Source organism: Thermobia domestica, chromosome 8 (assembly GCF_964235325.1).
Source record: "Thermobia domestica chromosome 8, izTheDome1.hap1.1, whole genome shotgun sequence".
Classification (NCBI taxonomy): Eukaryota; Metazoa; Arthropoda; class Insecta; order Zygentoma; family Lepismatidae; genus Thermobia; species Thermobia domestica.
This window is the reverse complement of record NC_137461.1, coordinates 185,153,709-185,172,836: the sequence shown is the minus strand read 5'-3', so window position 1 is coordinate 185,172,836 and position 19,128 is coordinate 185,153,709. Positions and strand designations below refer to the sequence as shown.

Here is a 19,128-nt window from a genome sequence, read left to right as displayed (position 1 = left end):
GTTATTACCATATGTAGCAAATATAGTCTAAAAGGTTTACAGTTTACTGAACGCTCTTTTGGATAACAAAGGACCATAATTTAAATTACATATACAGGTTGTTAATGAACTAGACCGACAAACTGAAACAGATGATTCCTCACATCACAATAAGGAGAAAAGTTCATATGGACCCGTTTCCAAAAGTGCATAGTTTCAGAGCTACGACTGTCCGAAACCTTGGGAAAATGAACTTTGGAGGCGAATATCTTCAAAACTATTAGCTATTGAGCTGAGTCGGCCTGTTATTGTCTTAGACCTGTAGTTTGCTCTATCTAAAAATGCATGATTCTGAATCGTTCAGTGGCGGCGCAAGAGAATCTCCTACAGGAAGTGAGGTGTCCCGGATATTCCGTTAGAACAAATGGACCCGATTCATGACAGATAGAACAAGGTACCACCAAATAACAGAAAGTCGTTGAAATACCATCAATATTTTGAACAAAATAAAGATGGTGAAGGATTTTTGGTGTGTTGTGCGTGGTTGCATAACGACAGTTGGGGCTGAATGTAGTGAATAAAAGGAAATTAAATAAAAATCATTACATCTGCAGGTTCATGACTAACAATCAAGATCTGTGTACTAAAGAGACAGACATTAATAAAACATAATGATTTTGGAAGAATTGATGCAGTGAGGATTTGCAAGAAAATGCAAATATTCCCCCTCAAAAAAAAAAAAAAAAAAAAAAAACGAAAATAAGAGCAATAAGTACATCATATGGAAAAGTTATTTCTTCTTGTAGGCATCAATATGAATCTCCAGGTAGTTGTGTCATTATTAGTGCGTGAGTTTGGGACGTGCAACAATAATCCCTGTGAAGAAGATCAGAAATGTAGTTATTAGTGAATATTGATACAGTGGTCGAAGCAGGCACGTAGCCAGGATTTCGGGAAGGGGGGGTCCGTGACATGAAACATTGTTGACATCACACCAAGGGCTCGAATATTCTAAAGTATTTTACTAGATCATATATTGGTTCGTTTAGCCAGGATTTCGGAGGGGGGGGGGCGTGACATAAAATTCTGAAGCCCCAGGAGCTCGATCAATCTACTTTACTATCAACATATAATGGTTTGGTAGGACAATAAAATGAGGATATGTTGATAAGTTTTTTGAAAACAAACTATGAAGAAATCTCGACTAAAATAATAAAAAAACAAAGTATTGAAAAAGATTTTACAATATTTACGTCCTTCCTCTATTCATTCAAATATAACAATCTTCCCTTCATTATGACCTCAACTATTATAAAAAGTACATATTCACTATTATGAAAAGTACACACTCAATAATATCTTGTAAAATATTTTACAATATCTGCATCCCTTTCTCTGTTGAATCAAATGTTAACAGAACTTTCTTTCCACACACATTTTTTTTTATTTTTCCGTCAACTACTGTCTGTTCCAAATGACAGGTTAAAGGAGCAGCAGAAATTCTTTTTGAAATAACATGTTTGATACTGCAAGGATGCGATGACGAAAAATTATGATAAAGAAAAAGCCCACTCTACTACACAAAAGCACTATGTTTCGGAAGCTTGAATATCTCCCTCACTATTAGCAGAAATTCTGAGAATTCCGTAACTTTTTTAGAAATTTCAAATTCCCTGACTTTTCCAGGATATCTCGGTCACCTCGCCACCATGCATTGCAAGTAATACAAATCTCCTCAGAAGAAAGAGTAACCAAAAGCTTCCTGTGGCTTTTTATTTTTAACCCTGATCCTGCTTTTTCTAATTTCATTTTGTTTCATCCTTCCTTACTTTTTCATTTATGGATTCGAAGGGGGGGGTCCGGACCCCCTGGACCTCCCCCTTGGCTACGTGCCTGGGTCGAAGAATATCAAACGTTAGAGATAGATGATAGTGTGTCAGGTGAGAACAGCTCTTATGTTTTCATCACACTCTTATAGATACTCTTCACATCAACTGTCCTTCATAGATTGGTATGTACCTTTATCAGTATACTTGCTTATATGATTATATATGTTATTTTCTTTGAGAAGAACTATGTCATAATTGTACCTGTAATCCCCAGCCCTCCTTTGTGTCGGATGTTTTAATGTCACAACTAGCTATCTTTTACACTGCAATATTACCAGCTATTTGCACGTTTAAATGCTCTTTGTAATCTTTTTCTAGATGTGCATGGTGTGCCAACATTATTCCGACAGATTATTCCACAGTTTGTTCAAATATCCCCTCATGACTTTCTTGCAGATTACTTCTCAACTTACAATATAGTTACTGCGGAAAGGTTAACACCATTGAATTCCTGGTAAAATTTCAGTGCTATTTCATATGCCACAGACCCATTTTCTCTTTTACATTGTGAATCCGAATTCAAGATGGCCACTCAATATGGCGGCCAGGATGTTAATTACAGATATAGCAGATCTTATCATGCATCTATTACTTAACACTTGACCTTAATTTCTGTAGCAATTCACGCGTAGAATGAGTGATTCCTTAGCTTTCTGTGTTGCTGGGCCCTACGATCGGCCATATTTCTTCCGGCTCTCCCGCTTTTCCATGTAGCCCTCAGCCGCTATAAATTTGCATATGTACATAGTTTCACAACCTCTTTCATATCCGATACTTGTTGTTTGGCAACTCGAGTGCCCCATTCGGACCCTTCCCTGGTTAGTGCGACTATGCCGAACTGGATTTGTGCTACGGGATATGCACGACATTTGCGTTCTGTGGACGTTAGCAGTCCTAATTTGGAAGAATATGTACTAGAAGCAGTAGCACAATCGCTCTTGCGCGAGTACGAGGAACAAATCATATTACTGCGTGCAAATATTAAGAGAACAGCAGTTAAGTGTGTATCATTTACTATAAGTACATCCTCTGTTAGACAATGATTACAGTCCACGTGTGAACTTTTGTGAGTGTTTTCATCGAATGGGGGGGATAATCCTGTTTCCAACATAGATAATCGTTAATGATGAAAAGTGCTTTACAAAAAATACTGTGTTGAATAGCAGGAATATTCATGTATAGGACGAGATAAATCCGCCCGCCATAATCCATATCGATCACCAATATACGTACACAGTGAATATCTGGGATGGTATTTTGAGAGATTATTTTATTGGTCCATGTCTTTCACCAGCTTGATTAAATGGACAGCTTTATTGTTATTTTATGGCAAATGGTTTACCAGTAGTAGACCCTATCTTTTGATCAAAGACGGCCATTTGTTAAAGACGGTTTATCCGCAATGTTGTGTTTCTAAGCGCCGCGTGTATCGAAATTTGGAGCAAACAGTTCCTTTTCCAACACGTAGTGAGGCTTTCTGAAATTGAGTGACATAAGCACCGTGTTGGTAAAAAGAAGCATCCAGCTGCATACTCCTAAATACAAATTTTAGTGATAAAAATACCACTATCAAAATGGCTGATATAACTCTCTACTTAATGAAAAAGTCGAGATAAACAAGCGAATCTGTAATTATATAAAAGTCAGGTATATAAGAGTATTAAATGGGGTGTCGAGCACATAACGCTGGTTCCTGGTTTGAATGCAACAACGTACAAGCGTGCCCTTTGTTGTTTTTGCTGCATGTTAGGTGTTGGGATAAGACGGCCGCTTCTGTGCATGAGCAATGTGGGATAAAACGGCCCCTACAAATATTGTTACGCTAGTTATATACAGGCCTGTATGTCGTGAATTCATATTAATAAATATGTGTCTTGCAATGATATGCAGTACAAGAGTTACAAGACTCGCCTCCGTGTTCCATTTTCATGAATACATATAACATAAGAAATTAGCTGTCAGTAGATGGTTTACTCGGGAGCATAAAAAAAACTGTTCAGGTGTGAAACAAAAATGCCAGTGTAGACGTGGCTGTTACCGGGTCCTCGCACACAGGTCTATACTCTGAACAGATACGCAATTCCACCACACTACTTCAACATCGCTGCTTCTACTGACAGACCTAGGGCTACTGCACACGATGTCATAGCCTCCTCCATATGTGCAACTATTCCATTCACTGGTCCCAACGCCGATGTTGGCCTTGTTCAATCTCCAGTCAGATCTGGGAATAACTCACCTGTCTCAACCCCCACCTTCAAACTCATGACTTTAACATCCCGTGTGACAACGAATGGAAATGCAAGCATGGTGTGGTTTAGAGATTTAATGAAGGTACCACGTCTTGATATTGCTGGACACACGATGAAGCGCAGATGTACCCACATGCGCAAAAAATTGCGCATATACTGTAACTCACGATTTTTCGCATTTATTCCATTTTCCTTGCGTTTATGAGTAAAACTCAGTTATTAGTATGTGGAGATAATAGAAAGCTATCCATCTAAGAAGATATTTCCAAAAAATATAATAAAATAATAAAAATGTAAGCAAAAAACAAAATTACGCTTGGTTTTGTGTGTACTGGCAATCATGCATTCGAGGGATTTTTCAGTAGCAAAGCACGATTGCGAAGGGAAATTGACAACAGGCAGTGAACGAGCTGGCGGAAGGAACTGGAAAGTGGAGTTAAATATTGAATTTATTAGTTTAAACCTAGTGTCTAGATGGTTTGCCAGATATAAATTAGCTTCTGTAACTAAGATGTCGTACGAAAATATAAAATTAAACAGAAAAACTCTTATCTTAAGGTTCGAAGCGATACCCACCATGAGCATTATTTCTTAAGAAAAAGAGAGCAAACAAAACGTAGTCTCCGTGGTTAGGTGGATAGAGTGGCGGACTAGCAGTTATTTTATTATTTTGACACGAGATCGAATCCCATCCCATCCCATCCCATTCCATATATATATATATTACAAAACATTAGAGGAAGTGTATAATTTTGATGTCAGTAAGAACTGAAACAATATAATAAGGAAATAACTTATTGATAGTATCCTTTAATCGACGTATATATTCAGTATTAGAATACGTGTACTATTGGAAACAGCTATTGTATGTTACACCTCCCCTGCCCGTTCTTGAACAGCAGACAACTCACTTTGTATATGTGTGTCAAGAACAGGAAAATGAACATATTCGACCTTAACAGTCTTTCCAGTCTTATCCCTTGTAACATCGACATGACTTTACATCGAATATTAGAATAGCTTGTTGTCATGAAAAAAGGAAGAAAGGAAAAAGCTGATGTCAAATTATCGTTTGTAAGTGAAAATTAAATGAAATCTTTAAGTTTTATGTCCCAAGGTTATGCCGGTTAGGCTAAAGGAGACGGTGATGGTGAGAAATGAATGAAATGGTGGAATGAAGAAAGTGGGATGAAACGGGAGAACCGCGAGAAAATCCACGAGCACGGTGTTTGTCCACCACAAAGTCCATACGGCGCGAGCTGGGATCGAACCAGAGACCCCAAGCACCGGAGGTGAACGCCCTACCACTGAGCCACCGTGCCCCAAATTATCGTTTATGTATGTGTGTGTTCTTGTGTTTTTTCTTTTTAGATTATTGACTTTCTCCCTCTCTCTCTTTTCATATCCACAAGTGCAAGAAATGCAATCATAAATCTATGTAAGGAATAAAGAATGTTTTCGTTGAACGAAACTAAATTATACAGATCTATGTATGCGGAACACGGATATTTCCAAAAGACAGCATGAATATGAACGATAATCATACCATATTTCTACATGATATAGTAGCGTTAAAACTGATATTAAAATGATATAACAAACAGGCATAAGCTTTTTCTAGCATGGCAACATATTAAACGTAACTCATTAAATTTTGAGGATTACAAATTATCACTTTACTTGTCGTTGTGTTCCTATTCGTTTTCACGTTCGAGCGACGAAAGAAGAAATTGTAGTGATAGTGATAAAAATCGAATTCAAGATTACAATGAATTCTAGTTTCACGCCCCCACATATCGAAAAAGTAATTTTGATATCTGACCATCTGTTCGTCTGTCGGTTCGTCACGCTTTTACATGCATTCAAATAGAGGCGATACTGTTCGACGTATCTAAACCGAATTCTAGACATGAAGTTTTTATAACACTTTATCGTTTCGAATTCTATATCCTCCGACACCTAAAAATAAGGGTAGTTTACTGGAGGATGAAAATTTAAAATAATTAAATTGTCTCAAAAACAGCTGTAAAGATTTGCTTATTTTTTACAAACATATTTTATTAATTACCTTTCACGGTAGTATGAATCATTGCTCTGAAAAATACATAAGGTGTAATTTACTGTATGGGATGTGTTTCTTCGAACAATTTTCTCAATCACATTTCATTAATAAATGTATCATTAATAACCTAACAATATGACAGAACTCGTTCGTTCTGTAAACATTCAGAAGGGGTATTTTACTCTTAGTTTATTCTTCTCCGACGATTTTCCCATTAACGCCTGACGCAAATTTTGTTCGTATTTCATAAATAAATGTTACATAAATAACCTAACGATATGCTATAATCCCATTATCCTAACAAGCTAGAAGTGGTATATTACTTTTCGGATCAAGTTTTACCCTACGATTTTGTCGAGAGCGACTCAGGCAATTTTATTCGTATTTCATAAATAGCATAATTCGTTTGTCCTGAAAACATATACAAGGGATATTTCATTCTTGGGTATGACTTTTTTGACGATTTGCTCAGAATTACTCAGACGCTTTTGCTCATAGTTCACACAATTATTTCCTTAATAATTCTAATATATGGCATAAGTTATTTCTTACATAAATATGACCAATGGATACTTTACTTTTGGAAGTAAGTTGCTTCGAACAGTTTTTCCAAAAACCATTATTTTATTCGCATTTCCCAAATAAATGTTTCAGTAATAGCTGCAGCCTACGTTAGTTTAAGAAATGAGAGCGAGAAAATTCAGTGCGTTTCATTCGTACCCATTCTTAAATATATTTTTAAATGTTGCACCTATCACAATTTTCCTAACAAAATCGAAACTTCTTTTTAAATGTGCCTTGTTGTGGCCAAATGGTTCAAGCGCATTGGTTCTGGATTTGATTCCAGGTGAGAGCTACTGTATTTTTATCCAACGTTAAGGTATAGGTAATAAGTAAGTGCAAAGAGAAGTGTTTAAACAAGCCTAACCAAGATAATGAATAATACAAAGAAATAACACCAGGAACTGGTTCCGACCGTCCCTAAAAGCAATCAGTAGAAGGTGAATTTTGTCAGAAAGATTTTACATTTTTTCGATGTTTGTGAATAGTACGTTTGTGTATAAAATATTTGTTGAATGCACAAATACTGAAGTATAGTGCAGTGTGAAAACAAAAATGGTTAAGTGTTTTTCTATAGCTGTAATTTTGCCTTTGCATTGCAATATATTTAGAATTTGCAGGGAATTGAAATTTCCGTAGATACATTATTGTATTTTTTCATCGGAAATACTTAAATACACACAGGAAAAGTAAGTTACTTGAGTAGTGAAAGCTGGAATGAGTCCGAGCTATTTTTGTTAAGTAGTGATTTTCTATTACACCATTTGTTTCAGAAGTCGTTTGCGAAAAATAAAATCAGTTGTAGCTTACACACAAAAAATTCCTGTTCGATTACGTTCACAAGTTCCTCCTTACGAGACGACATCGTATATAAATTTACAACTGGTTCCGGAACCGGATCTCAGGAACTGGTTCCAGACCTGGATCCGAAAACCCGGTTCCGGAACCAGATCTTCTAGAATCGGACCCGTTCAGAGCCGAAAATTTATTCCACCAGAAACCGGTTCCGGCCATCTCTAATATAGGCATATAGACATATAGATAGATAGATATATATAGATAGATATAATAGATGAGGAAATCAGTCAACTCTTCAATTAAAACTAACTGAATATACACTTAAGAGGGTGTACCCTCAAGATACCACATAAGAAAATATATCTAAGCACATGAGCACTTAGTGCACGTGCACAGGGGTACAAGGGGATCTGAAAAGGTAGGAGGACGGAGGACGTCACGTCATTCCCCGTGCCTATCTTCGCCCACTGTAATTTTTGACGAAGTAGGGAGACGCCATAGATAGTTTTTGGAAGTGGGGAAACGCAGTTCTACCTCTTTCCCACTCACTTTTACTCCTGCATTTACATCTAGAAATGCCACTCCATTTCAGTATCTGTACTAGAACTGGAACTAAATTTCTTAGATTTCATAATTATCGATCCTTTACGGAGCAGATGATTTGGAAATTTAACTCTCGAATAAGATATCTGTTAAACACTGACTGACGAAATGAATATTCGAAATTACTATTTTCGATCAATACTAAGAAATACCAACATTCGGATCCATTCATTAATCAAATACCAATATATCGTAATTCTTAATTTATTAATATTCGTGCCGGGGGACGCGGTGGCTCAGTGGTAGAGCGTTCACTCTTGTGTATGGGGTCCCGGGTTCAAACCCTGCTCCCGCCAAGTGAACTTTGTGGTGGACAAACACCGTGTACTTGGGTTTTCTCGGGGTTCTCCCGTTTCCTCCCACTTTCTTCATTTCACCATTTCATTCATTTCTCATAATCACCGTCTCCTTTAGCCTAACAGGCATAATCGTGGGACGTAAAACTCAAAGATTTCATTTCATTTTTTTAAAAAATATTCGTGCTTTTCTATGCCAACGAGCCTCTGAAATTTATATTGCTCAATTAGCATACATTTACCTCAGCAATGGTCCTTATTAAGTTAACAATACATTTTCAATGTACTTATTTAAATTGCTTATTTTTAATATTATTGAGGAAGCCATGTACTTCTTTCAAAATATTCAACTATTTTTTTTTTTTTATTTCAGGACCAAAAGAATTTTTCTACCGTGGGCACAACTACTTTTTCAGTGGAAATCATTCGCAATACAGAAACACACGAGTGGATTGGTTAGATGCTAGGAACATCTGTAGAGAATATTGTATGGACCTAGTATCCATGGAAACCGTCGATGAAAATAATTTGGTCTTCAGGCTTATCCAAAATAGTAAGTTCTAATCATATGCAAAATAATAAGTTCTAGTTTGCGTCAAAATAATGTGATTACATATTTATTGTGCCAAGTTCATAATTTACACACTTTTTTGCACATGAAAGCTTTTGCAATAAGACTTTCCTTGTACAGTATAATTCAGTTCTAAATGTTAACTAGCGTTAGCATATTTTAGGACTACAGGTTCCATAAAAGATGAGAGCATTCCTTATTGCTGTTTTGAAGCAAATATTTTCTAAGTCCAACTTCGCGTATTTATTTATTTATTTATTGTCAACAGAACAGGCTATAGTCCAATTACAGTGTTGTAAATTACGCAATTACATGTTTATAACTCTTGATAACATAACATGAGTTCATAACTCTTGATAACTCATGATAATGGCATTCCGAAATTTCTTAGGCGACATATCACATATATCAAATTCATTGTTATTTGAACACATTCTATTATACAAAGCTGTTGTCCTCCAGATTGGTGATTTCATTATATTAGTTCTTAATTTTTTGCAGTAATAAAGACCAGCGTTTCTACGTACTTTTAATGTGGGGACATGGAAATTCAATAAAGAAATTAAATCAGGACAATCCAAAATATTTTGCGTTACTTTTTGAATGAATAATAAATCAATCATATGTCGCCTTTGTTCTAGTGTAGGAAGATGAAAGTTAGCAAGTATGGTTTTACAGCTGTCATAAGGAGGATAAATGTGTTTCTTTATATGTTAGAATTTTTTTTAAAATTGTCTCTATTCTTTTTAATTGCTTACGATGTTTTATGTGAGTCGGATTCCAAATAGTAGAAGTATATTCTAACTTTGAGCGAACATATGCATTGTACAACTTCTGTAATGTTGAACAGTTCTTAAATTCTTTTCCCGTTCTAATTATGAATCCTAATAGCTTTAATGCTTCACTTGTTATATTTACAATGTAACTGTCAAACGTTAACTTAGCATCAAACGTAACACCAAGATTTTTAACTGAATCATGCCTATTTACTATATATTTATTAATTTCATAATCAAAGTGACGAGGTGATTTGCTCCTAGTGAATGATAATACCTTGCACTTGGTTGCATTGACCCCAAGTTGATTCGAAGAGCACCAGTTATCAATATGATCTAGACCTTGCTGCAGCTTTATGTTGTCGTCCACAGATTAGATTTTAGCATATACTTTTAGATCATCGGCATATAGTATTTTTGAAGGTCAGGAATGCAGTCAGGTGAGTCATTAATAAACAAGAGAAATAATAATTTCAACAGATTCTAATGTTTATAGAACTAGATCTAGAGTACATTATTGTTTTGTATTTCATTAAAAGATTTCATATCATAAAAAACCATGAAATTATGTAAGTTTTGACATTTTACGGCACTATTTTCCAGATTAAATTCATTATTTTCTATTTCTCTAATGTTAAAACCACCAACCAGGAGAACAGAACAGCCTTGGGGACACTTACTTTCAATACGTTCAAAAATATATATATACACATCTATACTTAAATTTGGTTGGAAAGAAACTACACATATAAAAATTGTTTTACCCCCAGTCGTGATTTTGACAAAACACAATCAAATTCATCATCACAACTGTCTAATATACTGAGATTGTATTTCTCCAAAGCTACCACAGAACCCCCTCTAGATTTGCCAATTTTATCAACATTGCGATCCTGATGCGCCACAGTATATCTATTGTCAAATAGTTCCGCATCATAATTTTTTTCATTTATCCATGTCTCTGTTATTGTAATAATGTCATAATCATGCGACAGAACATTGCAGAAAAAATGTTGGTTTTACCACGCAAACTATTTGCATTTTGATAATAGACTCGTAAAGCAGTCCTTGTTCTAGTGTCACCACTGTTTTCACATACCACTTAATTGTACACTTCACTGTTTTGAGAGAAAGAAGACTTACCCACAGCCAATTCATTTTCTTCACTTTCCTTCCTCTGTCAATTCCTATATCTGGCTGGTTGGCTCAAGGTCGCACGGGTTGGTTTCTTCTTCTGTTGTCTCTTCTCAGCGGGTGGCGGTTCCTTCCACCTAGGCAAGCCTTTGGGGGAAGCACTTTAATTGTCCACACTCAATGTTGTAATCTCTGTTGTCATATTTTGGTTCGATTCATGACGTTCTGTTATCTCTTCATTGCCTGCTTGAAGTTCTTCTAGTGACTATGACTTCCCATTTATACACAGTTTATTGTACTGAAGTATTGCACGGTCACCTTGCGAGCAAGTATCCTTCAAATAACGTAGGAGATGTCTTTTCGTTTGCCTGACCGATGCTGAGAAATCTTCTGTAATAATTACAGGAGTTCCTTTTGCTCGATAGGCATTTTTAAGCATCTCACTTTTCTTCTTGTACGACGAGAATTTCACAATGATAGGACTGTTGGGTCCACGTCCAAGACGATGAGCCCTTTCCACTGCTAAAGTATCCAAATCAACTTTTAATTGTTTGATCACAAATTCCTTTACACGTTCTTACGATTCTTCCCATGACTCAGTTCGATTACATGTACCAATATTCCGAAAAATAAGATTGTTTCGACGCGATTGGTTCTCAAGTTTCTCCAAAAGTTCACAATTAAAAGCCAATTGTGATTTCAGTTTCTCGTTTTCCTTTTTCACTGCACTTAATTCTGACATTATCACTTCAAGTTGAGAATTTAGGTCACTAGTCGTTTTGAAAATACCAACTATTTTTTTATCCATTTCCTCAAGTTTTTTTGTACAGATCATCTATTGATTTGGGTCCAGGATTCATCTCAATCCCACCTATAACTAACAGCATTTCAATAATTAGCCCTAGAGAAAACATTATCAGGACCGAGACACTAAAATCAGAATTTCCGTACAGTTTGCTACACTTGATCTTCACTTTGGCCACAAAAATTCCTCTCCGGCCTCTCCCAAGTTACTATGTCAACACCCATACCATTACATTTGAATGCACTCCGGAGCGACGCGAAGACACGTCCGAACAGATCAAAGACTGTATCTTCAGAAAACAGTAAACCAAAGCTGCTGGTTAGAACTTCGAAGCCAACCTTAGCAATCGGGAAAACTTGTGCAGATGTTTTTCTTCTTTTAGATATAATAAGACATGTTGGAATGGTATTGATGGTAGAAAAGAGTAACATTGATTGAAATACGTAATGATGGAATGTTTCCAAACTTTGCATTCACATACTCATGTTGTCATTTTGACTTCCATACGTAAAACAGCATTTCCATATGTAAACAACGATTTCCATAGATTTCCAAAGAATGAAAGGAAAGATATCGAACATAATTCTCGCCTGCGTACTAAAGTAAAAGGCAAAGCGGAACAAAAAAAGCATCGTTTGCAATGGATATGAATGTGATTGACTTGAAAAGCAAGTTATATTTCATTAAAAGGAGCTAGCATGAAGTTAACGCAGTGGTAATCCGTTGCAGTTCAAGTGGTAAGGTCGTGCGTTCGATTCCCGTTTGGGTCAATTCTTTTTTGTATGAAATTCTATTTTCCCCAATGGACGAAAAATTATATAAAATAATTACATCCAAATACATCAGTTGCATATATATTCATATATTCATTGCAGATCATAAGTAATTATGTACAAAATACAAGTAAGTACAAGTATGTACAAAATATAACATCTGAGGTAGGTGTACACAGAACGTCGGTATAATATATGTGAATGTTAAATACAAATTAAGAAAATAGTGTAATAGCAATAAATATAGTTACGTAGTGTATTTATTTGCAGCTATTTGTCATATAGAGGTCACTTCTCAATATTCTCATTACAGCATATCATTTACATTCTTGAAATATATTCCGAGGCGTAAAGAGAGGGTATAAACAGAGAATATTTAAAGTTGGATCATGGTTCCAGACAAACATCTCGATAGCCCCAAAACGTTCACAAGAAATTCCTGAAAGGCCACGTGAAAAGGCTGAAATTGTCTTTATGAAGCATGCCAGAACGGAAAGTATTTACATAGGGTTTCAATTCTATACTCTAATATGCTTTGTAATACGAAAGTAGTGATGCCTCTCTCTCTCTCTCTCTCTCTCTCTCTCTATCTATCTATCTATCTATCTATCTATCTATCTATCTATCTATCTATCTATCTTATCTGTATTTACTTATATTAACGTGGATGTGTGTGGGGGGGAGAGGGTTCCAACATAATTCTGATATGTCTAGAGCATTTTTATCCATACTTCTTACAGCCTTGGAATAGAGTGCAGTCAGGTTAGCTATGAGAAATGGAATATATATAAAAATGCTAGAGAACGATCGACAACATCGGGGTCGCTTAGGTAAAGTGTCACCTTCAATTCCGGTTAACACCAATTAAGCTCCCATTAGTACCCAGGGTGGTTATGCAGGAAAGTAAAAATAACGAAATCGATCGATATTATTGTCGAATTGTAAGTTTTCAGCGTCGATAAGTTAATTTGTTCAAGTTGTAATGTTATTTAAGACCAAATTCAGCCCAGCGGTGGCAATACCCCTTTACCCCTCCTGGGAGGAATGGAAAGGGTTAAGGTCAAAATGATAAAATAAGACTAATATTAGTGTCGAATACATAATTCGAGATGCCATGTAAGTTAAGCCCCCATTAGCACCCTGAAGGAATGTGTGAAATTGTGACGTAAAAATAATTGGAAATAACCAATGTTAGTGTCGAATCCATAGCTTTTGGGGTCCATAAGTTCACTGGGAACAGATCTGATGACCGCTAAATTCAACTTGCAGTACGGGTAAGATCCCCTAGCACATCTACTAAGGAGAGTCGAGGGAAGTAACATATACAATGATTCAAAACGAATGATATTAGTGTAGAGTTCATATTTTTGGGATCACCGAGATAAATATCAACAGTTCTGGTGCCATTGTGTTCAAGTTCAACCCATTAGTATTGGGAGGAATAATGATATGAAAAAAATCAAAAACGACTGACATTAGTATCGAATCTACAGTTTTCGGAGTCCCTACAAGTTGATTGTCGACACTATCTATACCACTGAAGTCTCTACATTTAGCTCCCACTAGAACTTGGGTTGGTGGGAAAGTGTTGTCATGTAAAATTAATCGAAAACGACGATATCAGTGTGGGGTGAAAAGGGATGAAAAATAATATGTCTCAAATGATTGAGATTAGTGTCGAATTTATAATTTGATTTCGTCAAGCTATTAGATTACATTCCCAATGACATTTAATGCCATGTTAAGGGATGAACGAGCATGTCAGCTGGATTTTTAATTTACAGGGGCAGCATCGAAGGCGTTGCTCGCACTAGTAGTATAGTAGTATCAAAAGTATTGCTAAAAGAAAAAAATGTAAATAGTCTCGCGTCTGTATGGTAAAAGTGTGCAAAATAGTGAGGGTACAAGATGGTAATAAATCCTTCGTTCAAGACTCCGTGGTCACCCCTAGAAAGCTGAGACTATGAAACCGATAGCAGAAGAGCTAAATACTTGTCATATCATTGCAAAAGTACAATGCGCCAAGGTAAAACAAAATGTTGCTCATTGTAGGCTTATTACATTACTAATGTTAAATTCTACGGTCGACGGTTGTGTCCTTTAGGCTAAACGACAGAGTGATTATGAATTATGAATTTAATGATAGAATATAGAAATGGAAGGATGCTGGGCCAAGATGAGTTTTATTTACCAGTAGAAGGGACAGGTTGTCATAAATCTATAGAGTGCTTTTGTTTGTGATTGTCCCCCATCCTCATCATCGAAAGCATTTTCAATACGAAGAGAAACGTTGGACAATCGATGACCAGGAACACCAAATTAGTAGTTGTTGCCGTAAGATAAGTACCAAATAATGGTGGCCACGTGTAAACAACATCTATTGTACTTGCTCCAGACTCGCACGTACAGTAGTACGCAATGTTTGCCGCTCTATCTGCCTTCTCATTGTCCTTCAGCACAAATATGTAGTGCTCGATTTGATTGCGGTATCCCGACTTCATTTTTGGCTTAACCAGAATGGGCTTCGCAACGTCGAAGTCGCTGAAATCAATCTGAACGCCAAGCCCGTCGCTTGCTGGTCCTTCATATTAGCTGATAAAGAAAACATCTTCATGGGATGTTGTGTGCTGGGCGTAGTAACTCAAAACGTTGCGCAATTGGAATGGATCCAAAATTATCTCATACAGCTCCTCCAATGACATTTGTGGGAAGTGGGTTTCGAATAGCTCACTACTGTCCTCAATTGGTTTGAACACCATACGCTTCTGCGTAAAATTGAGATCCTCGACAAGTGTCATCACAATTTTTTCATCACCGAAACGATCAAGCATCATCTAGTCAATTTCGATCGCTCAAAATGGGTTGGTGAAAGAGATTTAGAGGACCAAACCATTTCAAAATCATCGTCAAGCGTGCTGTTGTGTGCAGGAATTGCGAAAAGTCGGAATTTTTCTTCAAACGGCCAAACGCCTGCTCAATCACCCATCTGATCGTTACGAAACTCTTACAGTTGGCAGCCTCTGTCGCTAATTGTTTGCCTTTTCCAGATACAGGAATTTTTACTTGGAACTCCATCTTCGAGCTGTGCTACAATATCCCTAAAATCCCTGTCGCAGTCGTGCTCAGTGCTTCCTGAAATCGAACCAAGCAATCCGAGAGAATGGTGGCATCATTATAATGCGCGTTGTAAGGCCCAAAGACAAAAGCAATGAATCCCTTTAAGCAAACACCGACCATGACCTTAACAAGGGGCAACTACTTTTGCCCGCTCCAGAGCCCCTTTTGTTTGTCGAAGTCCGTAGACCTCTGGACCAGACTATACGTTGTGTTGCAGCACATTGTCACAGCATCATCGCCCTTTTGTACAACGCCTTTGCAAGTAGAGTATTGTGACTGGACAAAGTTCCCTACTTTGCTGATTCAAAAGTTCTGGAACTAGTCTAAGAAGCAAATCCCTTCGAGCTGCCGTAACATAACCGCCAACAGTGGACTTTGAGATGCTGAACAGTGACCCGATCTGATGGTAGGACAAGTAGGTGCGCAATCTGACCAAGAATACAGCAACTTGAACAGACTTACAATTAGATGGGAAAGAGCAAATCTTCAGAACTGATCCTTATCATAGCCTACCCACTTGCCGAATATATCATCCGAAATCCTGCTATCGACAGCGAGACGCTCATCGAAGAGAGAAAATTAAAAAGTTTGCTTTATTAGCTTTCCCAACCAATTTCAGTGAAAAGGACACTAGTTGGCAACAGTGAAACTAGTCTTATCATAGGTTTCAACCTAAAGACGCCAAAATTAACTTTGTCTTTATATATGTATGTGCGTAGAACAATAACTCTTTGTTCGAAAAGTTGCTGAGAGACTTTTTCTACTTCAGTTCCCATGAGAACGAAAATTAGCAAGCCACCCCAGTTGCCTAAGTGACATCTAAACTAATTTGTGATTGGACAATTTTTGGTCATCAACCAATAGTGGACAATGTTATATTGAGTGAGTAGTTGTTAGTCACGTGACCCACGATACAAGAAGAAGCGCAAATCAGTCGGTCGACGAACATTGAAACCCCATCACGGGAGGGAAGTCGGGCAACGATTACGAATCGTGTGTGAAGTCACCAACCCCGACATAGTGCTCGAAGAAATAGTTATCTGCCAACAGGCCTAATACACGAACGTCATGCTAAAGGCCATTTCATATTAGTCTAGGCTCTGTCCATAAGAGCTGTAGAAAAGTCGGGGATGACAGCAGATCTCTTCAGAACCTGTTAGAGGGTGATCAATTAATGAAAAAAATCGAAGGTAACACTTCCGCAACCGGGGCCTTCATTGTAAAATTCAATATTCAAAATGGCGCCCGCGCGCAAGTAACAAATTATATTTGAACTTAAATATCTTCTCACAGAAACAAGTTAGAAACTTCGTTTTTGTACCAAATTAAAGATAATTGACAGTAGAAGTAAGAAACCGGGATATATTGTTTACATGTTGCCGCCATATTTAAAAATAACGGTTATTTGGGCCAAAAATTAGTCTTTCTCGTTTCTCTTTTTTCATTTAGTTGACAAATAACTATGAAGTTATTAAAAATATGAAAACACAGTCCAAACTAATTAAAGGAGCATAATCTTAGCTTTCTATCGTTACCAATATCTTTAGTAGATCTTAAAAAATAACGGAGCTATTTAAATTTAAGTGGCGCAGGGTGTAGTGTTTTTTGGACTGTTTAATAAATTACCGGAAAAACATTCACTACGCGCAAAACTTTCAAAGCTATTACTTTTCAACAAATTAAAATAGTCCATTCATTTTATCGATAAATTAAAGGTAATAGGTTGCTGTGTGTTGGGAAATGAAATAATAATGTTATTGCATTTGTCAGATATTATTATTAACATGTTCGTTTATATAATATGTAGCTAATGTTGCAGACTCTAATGTGGACAGTGGAATAATAAAATTCCATAGTTGGCAGTAATATCCTAGACAATGACTATATAAAACCTGTTTGGCATCTCCCTATCCCGAAACACCTCTTCCTCTGCATCCGTATTAGACGTAAATGCCTGCATCATTTGCCTATTATCATAAGGCCTGTCTTGAGTACTATCTTTTGAAGTTCAATAAATATACTGAGAAATCAGATAGCACAACTACCGAGTCTAAGAAAACTAATGAAAGTGCAGTGCTTAATAAAGTGGCGCCAATTATCGAGAATCTATTGGATGAGGGTGTGGATTGATATTGTCGGAAATTCGAGACTTCATTAATGGAAAAAGTGAACTGACTTTTAATAACAAGAAGTTAAACTTTGGAGAAAAAGTAAGGTTTTCCAAGCCTTCGAAAATAAATAAACCGATTCTAGGTTTCAACTCATTATTTAGTACCGCATAAGTAGCTGACAAACTGAGATCGATTAACATACTTACGAGTGCAGAGAAAGAAGTACGAACGGTTCTCATTCACACAAATTTCGGTATTGAAGGAGAATTTGGGGACAGTCAGCAACTTCATAACTCCTGGCCAACAACTAGAATTCCTCAACCTCTTTTGGATTTCCTAGCAGAAGTACTACAAGTGGGCAAGCTGAACATCATATCTGGGGCCCAAGCGAAGATCTACATACCACTGACGGAGACAGCGAAAATGATCTTGAAAAATTTTCCGACCAACAAAATCTAAATTTTCAGAATCTATTGAAGTCAATCTTCCAGATTTTATTCTATAATATATATCGTAGTAGGAAAGCAACCCTCATGCATTTGATGGTGGCACATTCAATTCATGAGAAATGAAAAATCAGACAACTGATCTCAACTATGAATAAATTAAGTGTGTCACTTGGCTACAAAGATATCATGCAAGCACGAAGTAACCTTGCACAATATACACTAAAGACCTGTTCCTTCACCTTGTCTTTTTCGAACCACTCTCAGGGTGATAGTTTCACGGTAGGAGCTATGGACAATTTCGACCAGGAAGACGTTACTCTGTCAGGAATCCATGATAGCCACGATACCGTCGTGGTGCTTTTCCGGGAAGTGTCAACAAAATTCCCATCGAAACCGAGATTGTCGAAATCGGTATTAGCAAGACCTCCAGTCCAAGATCTGCGATTCTTGCTTCCATCTCTGCAATTGAAGAAATAAGAAAGGAAGGTACAACCTATATCGATTCAAAACACGCTGACAATTTCTCCCGAACTGTATGATTTGGACATCGATAATCTGCGTCAGAAAGAGTTTACGCAATACATAATGCATGCTGCATACGAGCTAGATACTAAATAATCCACTCTAACGCGGGGTACTATGAATGCGATAATAACGGATTCAGATGTTTCCAAGGAACAAGTTGGCTTTCTTCCAGTACTGCCGTGTCCAGTAACGGAATATAATAGTGTATATACAGCAATGAAAAAAACTTCCAGATCCTAATTATACACTTAAACCAATCTTCAATGCCTGTAGTATGTGACGAACGGGTGTATTACATTGCTGCCGAAATTCAACTTAGGAGCAATGAATTTTCAAACATTGTACTCATGCTAGGATCATTCCACATGACCTTCTTGTCTGCACAGGAAAGTACATTTCTGGTAGTGGTTTGGAGTCTCTTTTCATA

The 19,128-nt window shown here is 36.9% G+C and overlaps 1 protein-coding gene and 1 long non-coding RNA gene across 3 annotated transcripts in view; one reads left to right on the top strand and one right to left on the bottom strand.

Moving 5' to 3' along the window:
* Positions 1–19,128, bottom strand: part of LOC145693369 (uncharacterized) — a 156,157-nt gene that overhangs the window by 61,816 nt on the left and 75,213 nt on the right. The gene's annotated exons all lie outside the window — the stretch shown is intronic.
* slf (C-type lectin domain-containing protein slf) overlaps positions 1–19,128 on the top strand; it is a 158,306-nt gene that overhangs the window by 128,113 nt on the left and 11,065 nt on the right. Inside the window, exon 3 of the mRNA XM_081769305.1 lies at positions 8,814–8,993. Coding sequence (XP_081625431.1) covers positions 8,814–8,993 — 180 coding nt within the window. The remainder of the gene's footprint in view (positions 1–8,813; positions 8,994–19,128) is intronic.